The sequence below is a fragment of the Crocodylus porosus genome, unplaced genomic scaffold, assembly GCF_001723895.1.
Source record: "Crocodylus porosus isolate Cpor-Errol unplaced genomic scaffold, CroPor_comp1, whole genome shotgun sequence".
In the NCBI taxonomy this organism is placed as follows: Eukaryota; Metazoa; Chordata; order Crocodylia; family Crocodylidae; genus Crocodylus; species Crocodylus porosus.
Window position 1 is genome coordinate 1,987,767 of NW_017728948.1, and position 10,582 is coordinate 1,998,348.

General features: G+C 43.4%; 1 protein-coding gene across 6 annotated transcripts in view; it reads left to right on the forward strand.

Moving 5' to 3' along the window:
* The window catches only part of ALMS1 (ALMS1, centrosome and basal body associated protein), a 96,176-nt gene that overhangs the window by 1,562 nt on the left and 84,032 nt on the right, over nucleotides 1-10,582 (forward strand). For all 6 annotated transcript variants that reach the window (XM_019553176.1, XM_019553178.1, XM_019553177.1 and 3 more), the window contains exon 2: nucleotides 9,671-9,863. In XM_019553176.1, coding sequence (XP_019408721.1) covers nucleotides 9,674-9,863 — 190 coding nt within the window. In that variant the 5' untranslated portion in view covers nucleotides 9,671-9,673. The remainder of the gene's footprint in view (nucleotides 1-9,670; nucleotides 9,864-10,582) is intronic.

The following is a 10,582-nucleotide window of genomic DNA, read 5'->3' on the forward strand; positions in this document are numbered from 1 at the left end:
TCGTGGATGTGTGCCAGAATAATTTTCTCAAACAGCTTGCCTAGGATCGAGGTAAGACTAACTGGCCTATAGTTTCCCGGGTCCTCCTTCTTACCCTTTTTGAAGATGGGGACCACGTTGGCCCTCTTCCAGTCCTCTGGCACCTCACCAGAGCCCCACGAGTGCTCGTACGGTCGTGCCAGGGGTCCCGCAATGACCTCAGCCAGTTCCTGTAGTACTCTAGGGTGGAGATTGTCTGGACCGGCTGACTTGAATACGTCCAGTCCCTCCAGAAGCTCCCTGACTAGTTCCTCACTAACCCTTGGCCTAGATGCTCCTCCCCTGGGGCCTGAGGGGGGCCCAGAGGGGGGGTGACCGTTCTGGTCCCTCCTCAGGAAAATGGAGGCAAAGAAATCGTTTATTTCATGTAAAATATTAAGCAAAATCATAGCAGTATTCTGGGCTGGACTCTCCAATTCTCCTTACTTTGTTTCTGCTTCCTCGTACAAAGAGATGAAATACTTTTTCTATCAGTTCCTTTGAGTCTGGAATAACAACTCTTGAATCTTCCATGAGGATTTTAAAATGTACAACACTGACCTATCCAACTGTCTTTTAGCAAAGTGGGCTGAAAGTGGTACACTTCCTATTGATTATGCTTCTTAATGTAATATATGAATTACAGAAGCATTTGTATGCAGACCACTTGCATAATATTCAGAGTCTCCATTGACAAACTGGAATTGTTAAGTGACATAATTTGTAATACATACCACTGATCTGATCCTCACCCAGGGACATCTGCTTTGTCTTCTCCTGCCAATTCTGTGAAAAAGCTGGAGAGCTGGGTAGGATGGTGACATCACAGATCTCTAGGTGGCTAAGCAGCTCTAGCCCAGTATGTGTGCATCCTGGAAAGAAATGGCTTTTAAGGGGGAGGTATGGGCATATCAACTCTGAACAATAGGCTTGTCTACATGTGGGACATTACAGCATAGTAGCTAGGTTGTGAATTTACCACATATTAACTACAACACACTGGGCATGTTTACACAAGACGCTAACTGTGCAGTAGCCTAGTAACACTGCGCAGTAGTGTGCCGGGCAAAACCCATGCTGTTAGGCTACTGCGCTGTAGTGTTAGTCTACTGCGCTGTAAGCTTCACTAAAAACCTGTGTGCTGGTATGACTGCAGTAGCGCGAGTTACTGCACATTGATTTACTACTTGGTTATCCAAAACTTAATGCGCAGTAGCTATGGTGCATTAATGTACATGTAGACGTGCCCGCTGACTCCCTGTCTGGTCACTCTGCATGTGCATAAAGGCTAGCAACAGACATCTTCAGTGAAGAATGATCAGCTGTGCTGCGATGTACCATGGCACAGCTGATCGTGCTCCAGGGATGTTGGTAGATGTCTGCAGTTGGGGTGCATCTGCAAGCCAGGGAAAATCCACACTTGCAGAAGTGCTCCCCCATGTTGGGGAGCAGGTAAATCCCCTGTAGGAGATTTCCCTGTATGCATCTACATGTCTGGAGACGGGGTGTTGAACAGGGGTCCCTTTCTCCATGTTTGCCAGGATTCCTCTCAGTAAGGGACTGCTCCCCTTCATACTGGCAGACATGCAGGTGGAAATCCCACTGCGGGGTCTGATTGGGGGCTAGGCTCGGTGGGGGAGAGCAGGGTTTTCCTTGCCCCGGCAGACCCGCAGGTCTGGCTGAGCAGGGAAAACACTACATAAAGTGGCCGAGTCTAATACCACCTTTTGTTACACCAATGAGTTTTCTTTCATGTGGTGCAACAAAGGGTAAGGACATCTATTTGCTCAGCATTTGTGCCACCATAAAAAATTTTATGGTGGCACAAATGAGGCATCAGGTGATGGCTTGTTTCCATTCTAAATGTGAGATAGCAGACTTCATTTTCAAAGCAGTGTGAGCTACCTAGCACAAAAGTAAAGCCTCCCCCCGATGTTACATTTATTATATAATTAACAGTAACATGCCAATAGTCAAACAATTTATTATGGCATAAAATGGCAGACTAGCCACAAAGATGTCCCATAGGAGAAAGGAGAGAGCTGGATTGCTGTTATCTGGAAATGGGAGCCAGGCTTAAAGCTTTTTTTAAGCAATCAGGTGAGGTAGCTTATGCTCAAGAGTTCTAAAAGAGTTGGCTGAGTGACCTTTGGGTTTCCTGATATCCAGGTTTTATAAATCCTTGGATTCTTGAGGGTTGTGTCACATTTAGTAAAAGCACCCACATGATGACTGGAATAATTTGTAGCCTGACACATACCCTGGGCAAAGTAGTGGCAAAGCTGAGATGGGATTCAGCTAATAGAAATGAAAGGCTAGGGATAAAACGAATGGCTGGAAATATAAGTAATGCCAGCCAACCTGGCATTATTGGTGAAATCATCAGGTTTAGTCAAGAAGACCTAATTCTTCGTTGAGATGATAGATGTTCTTGATAAAGGTAAGTGCACAGATATGACTGATGCTTGTAAGGCACTGGCTTTGTTCTGCAAGGCATTCTGATCTCACAAGCTACGATATTGAGTTATCACCTGTTAAATGGATTAAGAGCCAACTGAGTGACAGCGATCAAAGAGGAGACTCACTGAATGATGTTGTGCCTTTTGTTCTCAGAGATGGGCTGTGATATGACCTGGCAGCACAAGGGGAACCCACAGTGGCGTGTCTTTATCTTTACACTTCTTTTTTGTTTTTGTGTTTTATTTTTCATCTGGAAGTGTCATCCAGCATCCTAATATCTTTCTCCCCTCTCCTCCCCTGGGGAATGTCACTCCCATGTGTAGTGGCACTTGGGAATAGTACAAAGTATTGGATCTTGTGGAAACTCAGGACCCTCCCTTTGAATTCTTTATGCATTGATATGATCTGCGGCAACAGACTTGTCAGACTAGCGCCAATAATCAGATATGCTTATGAACAGTTCATGTTCTAACCTAAGCTCTATTACGTTTATTGCTTTGTCCAGTAAAGTTTATTACATTGCAGTTTTGAATAACTGCCTTCAGCTCGCTTGATGCTTATTATAGCCTTACTTGCAGGGTTCAGAGCCAAATGTTTACTGCCATAAATATTACATCCTAAGCTTACAGTTCTTTGAAGAAATTGTTGAATCAGTTTAAAAAAAACCCACTTCTTAATGCCTGGCAGAATTAGGGTTGGGGGCTGTACTTCTTGTAGGCAAATTCTAGCTCAAGAAAACAGCAGCCTCTGGACACGTCATTTGCATCTCAAAAGGTAAAAATAACCCTGAGTCTGGAGGCTATTTTCTTTCTACTGACCGTGTGCAAGTTTTAGATTAAATGCAATAGAGTGAGGCATTATTTCTTCATTTATATTAATATTTCTGCAGTTATAAATTATACGAATTTGTGTTAATGGTAGTAGTGTTGCTTGGTACATCGTATATGGCTTTAATACTCTATATTCCTGCACTGAAAGCTGTTCTGTGCCCTTTCCATAATTAAAATACATCTGTGTAATTACTTCCTCAATAATCCCACTGGAAATTCTTTTAATAAGTTGCTAGAACGGTCACATACTTAAAATAGAAGGTGCTGTATAATGTTTAAAGGTGAAACAAAAGGATTTTAAAATTTCCCATAATTAATCAAAGGAATTCAGAGTGAGATGAATTTTGAAGGCGAGTTGAAAAACACTGTACCTGCCACATCCCCATGTATGAAGGGCTGTGTTCATTCGCCAGCTTGTTGGCACCGTACTAAAAGGTGCAAGTTGGCCCATTTACCCAGTCATACTAGGGCTTTTGACATCATCAAAGTTCCTGCTGCTTGTGGTTGAGGGGTTCAGTTTGGTTTGTCTCGGAGGCAGGTCTTTTGCAATTGTAGGATCCCTGGGTAATTCCTCATTTAGGAAGTCTACTGGATTTCCTTTGTGGTAGTTTTTTATGCTTGGTATCATAGAAAATGAGGGTTGAAGGGACCTGCTCAAAGCAGGACCAGCCCCAACTACATCATCTCAGCTAAGGCTTTGTCTACCTGGGTCTTCCAAGGATGGAGAGAGAGTCCACCACCCCTCCGGGCAACCTGTTCCAGTGCTTCACCACCCTCCTAGTGAGAGAGTTTTTCATAATATCTAACAGAAACCTCCTTTGCTGCAATTTCAGGCCTTTGTTTAGGTTATTTAAATGGGATTCCTTAAATTAAGCTTAGATGCTTGATGGGAAGGGCCCAAGTTTGCTGCTTGGGATTTGCTGATTTGTAGCCCCTGCTCTCTCTCTCAAGTCAGGGCTGATTTGTGAGTCTGCTGTCCCCAGATGCCCTGTAGTGTCACGTAGTAAAGAAAGGACCAGACTGTTGTGTTCGTTGGAAGGCGGTTAAGTGACCGCTTAAGTTTGGAAGTGGGATAGCATGAGCCTGGGGTCAGCGACCAGAAGGTCTCTTTCACGCCTATGGTCCTATGAAAGTGTTTGTCATTGGAAACTAGTTAGTTGATGCTCAGAAAATATGGCAATTCCCATAGAATAGCTCTTTTCAATTTTCAGAGAAACTCGGGAAGTTTTTAAAGTCTGGAAATGAAGGTGAAGGTGTTCGGCCACTTCACTTGGACCATTTGCTCCTTCACTTGCTCTCCCCCCATCAAATTATGCTGCCCATCTCGGTGAGAAATGCAGGCAGTTTATCACCTTCCATAAAATGTTTTTATCTGTTCTGCTCCAGCTGATTTACACTGCAGTTACACGATGTCTTGTCGTAAAATATACAAAGCTATATGCAAGGCTCCGATAACAAATGATTAGATTATACTGGAAACCGATCCCTGGGTAAAGACCTAAAAGTTTATATAATCTTGTAGAGGTTTGTTGTTTTGACCCTTGTGTTTCTTTTCAAACTTTTGGTTGAAGGCTGTGCCCAGCTTGGGTGAGTAAGGTGAGATTGGTGGACTGATAATAAACGATGAGGGATTACGTGGTGGAGGGAAAATGCTGGGATACTTTAGCTATTCATTTTGCAGTTTTTGTTCAACCTTTGATGTTTTTAAAATGGTAGAATTTTTGCCTAGGAAACATTTTGCAGCATTAACTGGATTCCTTTGAAACCATGCTTTCAGTCCATTTATTTTGGGAAGAATGTGATTTATATAATATTCTGTGTGGTTAAACAAATTGCTGAATATTAGCTTGGCATGCTAGCTTTGCTAGGGCTAGACCCATTGTTCAGGCAGATCCCATGAGACCTTCCAGAGCAAGAGTACCAGACTCTTCTTGTCTGTAGGAGGTGTTTTGGTACCTCTCTGTCTGTAGGAGGTGCCCATCACTAAGATGCGGAGAGACAGGTGAGGCATAGAGCCTGAGGCTTTCACATCCACATGTGCGGGAATGGCTTCAGTTCCAGAAAGGTACAAAAGCCTGTGGGAGAACACTTGAACATCCCTGGACATTCATCACTGACCTTCAAGTGGCTGTTCTGGAGCAAAAAAACTTCTGCAAACTAAGATGAACACAAAATTGTGGAACAAGAAATCATTCACAGACCGGGCTGTGTTAAGTATAGATTCTTATCCCAGTACCAGGGCTAGCTTTTATAACCCCGATGTCCTTCAGTGGGTTAACTGCTGTTTCTCTCTTTTGATCTCTTCAACCTACTTTCTCCTCTCTCAGCTGTGCCTCCTTTCCTCCCATTTCCTATCCTTGGTATTTAAATTACTTGACTCCTTTCTTACCCCTGCGTTCTGCAAGTCCATTCATAGCATCTGAGAAATTAGGCTGTTGCCTATGAAATCCAATGTCTTCTAAATGAGTTAGTAGGGACCGTTGAGGCTACCTTCTGCATATCCAGGTATAGAGTTTTAAGCTTATTCCTCTTCTTTGTCTCTCCAGATTTCCTTTACACCCTTTTTTATATTTCCCCTCGGCTCTCTGCATTTACCTCTTATGCCAAGGGTAGGCAACCTGTCACGGGTGCTAGAATGTGGCACGCGAATGCATTTTGCTTGGTACGCGGACCTTGGGCTGGACGGCAGGGAAGGGGACAGGGCTGTACTGCCACAAGAAGGATTGGGCCTCTCGCAGCTCCCCTGTCATCTGCTCCTGGCACCCCAACATCTTACAAGCCGAGTTTGTGGGTTTTTTTGGCACTCTGTCCAAAAACGTTGCTGTCTGTGCATTCTTTTAAACAGTGGACTTGGCAGTAAGGTTTTGAAGGCTTTCTGCCCCTGCAGTTTATGGTACCTTCTGTTCTGGTATTGTGAATGAGATCTTTCATTAGGTTTATTATGTACTGTAGTGTTGTTGTTTTTTTTTTTTTTTAAATCGCATAATGTTTCTGACTTTTCATTAGACTTCTGATGCCACATTTTACCCCACTTAAATGGTAAAATAACCCTTGGTTCTGGGGTTTGGAGGCCCTCCAAAGAATCTGATATCCCAAAAAGTCATTCTTTCTTTTAAACAGTCATCCCACAAGGGATTTGACCAATGATGAGTGGTAAAGGGGCATAGCCTTTTATAACGTTGTTGAGAGTACCAGAAAGTGTGTTTTGATGATTACTACTATATTTACCTCAAATACAAGATGAGGTCCCCTGCCCTCCCCTCCCCCAATCAGCATGGTGAAAAAGACCCTTGTTTAATACTTACAGACAAGGAAACCTCATTAAATACATTGTTTATCATTAAACTGCTGCCAAAAGCAGCATGCGAGCAGTAATGGAAACCAGCTATGAAGCTGATTAAATGCAGCCAACTCTAAGCATGATTATTAAACACGTGGCCCATATTGGGTCCACTTTTTTCGTGTTTCATGTCAAATCAGCCATATCATTTCCAAATCATATTAATTGAGCAGAACTCAGTTGTTCAAAAAACCATATTGATTGAGCAGGCAGAACTTAATCATTCTAAACACCATATATGGCACTACAACTGGCGAGCATCCTCCATCCAGGCTCTCACCCTGGGACTTCATATACTCCCAGATCCACTGGCAGGCATCCTATGTGCAAGCCTAAGCCTGGAGGTTTTGGAATTCGGATACCCCCACACTTCTTTTTTTTTTTAAAGAAAAAAAATACTATACTCATCATCTAGGAAGAACTTTTCTTCACACACCATAACCTACATTCAAAACCCCTGCACCTGTTACAGTAAGTGCACTTCTGCTCCTGTGCACCTGTCCACAGTCCTCTCCCTGCTTCAATCGTGGTGCCTTTTAGTTCTAACCCCAATTTTGGGGTTTATACTCTGTTTATTCACTGTCATTGTCACTGTTGCTTCTGCTGTCACTGCTGCTGTCATCGTTGCTGGCTCCAGGTCCGGTTGTCTCATTGTCCTCTTAGCTATCACTGTCCGCTCCCATACTAAGATAGGTTAGTGCAGCCAATCTGAAAAAGATATAGGCTAGTGCCCATTGTGTGCAGTCCTCCTCAACGCTGCCTCTTGTTGAGTCATGGTGAGCCACTACGTTGAATACATTTTGATTTCCTCTTCACTTCCACAACTGGGCTGATCTTTTCTTTCCCAATCATTCCTATTTCTTCACCAGACAAAACTGTCTAGCAAACATTATCAAATGGGCCCCCAAACAGTTCACCCAGCATCCTTCTGTCACCTCTACTCTCAGCTTGGCGCACATGATTAGCTCCTTGAGGTGGAGACCGATCAGGTTGCCCTGCACTTCAACTGTGTTTACATTTTGGAGGATCCCAGGATTGATGACAGAAACACCTGGTTTCATTTGTGAGTGGTGGGGCTAATTGGCACATGGATCCTTTGTGGGGGGTAGGGGTATCTGGAGTACACACACATACTGAGCAGTGCGGAGTCCTAGAGAAGTAGGGCTCAAAGGGACCTCTAGAGGTCACTTCTAGTCCAACCCCTGCCTGAGGCAGGATCATCCCTATCCAAACCACCCCATACAAACCATAATCTAAATTCTACATAAAACTGTTTTCATCCCTGCCACAGGTAAAGCAGAGGAACCATGATCAGTGTTCTGCTTCTATAAAAGGTCATTATATGCTCAAGAGGTCCTGGGTAAAGGGCCATGCCCCTGCTACAGAGATTGGTGTGGACTATGAGGGTTTTTGCCTATCTGATCATGGGGTAAAATTCCTTCTTGACCCCAAATTTGTCAATCAGTCTGACCCTGAGCAGAGAGGCAAAATCCTCTAGCCAGGAACCTCTGGCTTTGGTTCCAGCAGGAGCACTGGCACAGCCCAGTAGAGTCCCCAGTCTTGGTTGTAGACAGCACCCAATGCCTCTGAGGAAGCCTTAAAAACATCCTGACACAATGGAAAAGTGGGTAGAAGGGGGACAGGGGAAACCAGCAAAGCCCAGAAGCATGGGAAATACCCATGAAAGAACATAGGCATAGTTACACCTAGATCATCCCTGACCACTGGCTGTCCAACCTCTTCCTGAACACCTCTAGTGATAGAGAGCCCACACCTTCCTTAGGTATCTATTTTACCATCTCTAACAGTGAAGACATTTTTCTGGAAATCCAATTTAAACCAACTTTGCTGCAACTTCAAGCCATTGGCCCGTGTCCTCCTTTCTGCAGCAAGAGAGAACAGGTGCTTTCCCTCTTTTTTATGGGAGCTCTTCAAGTATTTGAAGTCTTCTAACATGTCCCTTCTTAAGCACTTTTTCTATAACCTGAACATGCCTAGCTCCATCAGCTCTGGAGCTCAACCGTGGCTTGAAATGCTGTTAACTGTTAGGGCCCAGCCTGATGAATTATGTGGAAGATCACAAGCCTTTTGTCTTTGGACTAATGTCATGCATAGTTTCTACTATATATAAGTAGATACAGAAGTCCTACTTAAATGTGTCTTTGTGGAGTACCCATGCTAAAACTTGTAGCTGTTTCAAAAGCAAAATTCATCAATTCTGGATGAAAGAAGTCAATGGATACCTGTAGTAATTTGCATATAGGCAAATTATGTACAGTTATATTTATTTGAAAGTCATTGTTTCCAGATTTGCCCCTCACTTCCGTATGCTCAAGGAGGGCAGGGTCTGACAGTGAGGAGGGGAGAAGGGGCTACAGGGAGAAGTTGGGGGTGGGAGGCAGAGGGCTGCTTTATCCCCCAGATTTATTTTCCCTGCTGTAGCAGTGGCAGGGAGAAGAAATCAAGGCAAACGTCCAATAATTAGATTCTATACCTGGAAAATTATAATATATATACATTTTTTCACATATAGCATCTAATTATTGGGGAGTCCATTGGTGATGTGTAGGGGGTGCATGTGCGCCCCCTGAGATCAGCTGTATACTCCCTGGAAGCACCAGCCACAAAGCCCGGAAGTGCACTTCTGGTTTTGCCGCTGGCTCAGGGATCGGGTGCTGGTTCCGCTGGCATCATCAATTGGCCGCTGGCCCCCCCCCCCCCCCAATTGGCAATCTGGTACCCCCCCAGACTTGGGAGGCACCTGTCGCCCATGGGGGAGTCATCTTATATTTGGTGTTGTTATATATTCAAGTAAATGCAGTTTTTTCTAGGGGGCGTTGTTTGGGGGTTTTGGAGGTTTATTTATTTAGTTTTATTTGCAATATATTGCATGAAACTGTTAAGTCATCTGACTTCTGCTTGTGAAAAATCAAGTAGACTAGTTAAAAAAAAAAAAAAAAAAAAAAAAAAAAAAAAAAAAAAAAAGGAGATTATTTTCTTTTTGTTGTCTCCATTGTTTTAGGGAATGGAACCATGGTATCAGCTCCCAGCAGAAGCGGATGCCAGCCATCTCATGCCAGCATTGGGCACGAGAGTGGACTTGACCACAGGTGAAAACAACCTGACTGAGTTCCCTACCTTAGAGGAGGGCTCGTTGTCGCTGACAGAAGAGCCTGGGACACAGTATGAAGATGTGACGCACAACCCGCTGCCAGGTATATTGAGGAATCATAAAAAAAAAAAATTAAATGGTTGCTGACCAGTCACGATACTTAACATGAAGTTGATTTATTACATCTAAGTTCAAAGTGTTTCAACATGGATTTTTGTTATCATCTTTGCAGTAATGTGCAGGATAGACAGATGGACCCTGACCATTTGTCCAATTCTCTTTTGAGCCATTACTAAAATTTCCCTCTTTGTAAGTAGTCAGACTTCTTCTAATCCTGTTAATGCGACTGCCTTGTTCTGTGATTCTAGGACAAGTTACTAAATGGCTCTTCCTTACTGTCCTGACTTGTAAAGGCAGAGTAATGCTGACATGACTGGCTTGAAGGTTAAATATTAATTTTTAAAAACATAAAACATAATCCGATAGATGTATAGAATTGCCTGTTTAAAAAAGTGTTTCCTGAATTAGATAAAGTTGTCTTTTTCTCTGTAGTTGTGGAGGGTGGGAAAATACGTGTGGAGGGGACAAAATGATAACTTATGTACAATTAGTAACACGCTCTTAATCTTGGATGACAGGTGTTGTGTTAACATACAGGCCATTATTGCTCTTCAGCTGGGTCAGTGTCTTTTGATGTGCCTATTTTAAATTTTCAGGTATTTGAATAATGATTTCTGAATAATTGTATCCCTGGCTCTCCAGGGACCTAGCAGACCTCCTGAGGCTAAAAAGAAAGGCCTACAAAGGATGGAGGATGGGATT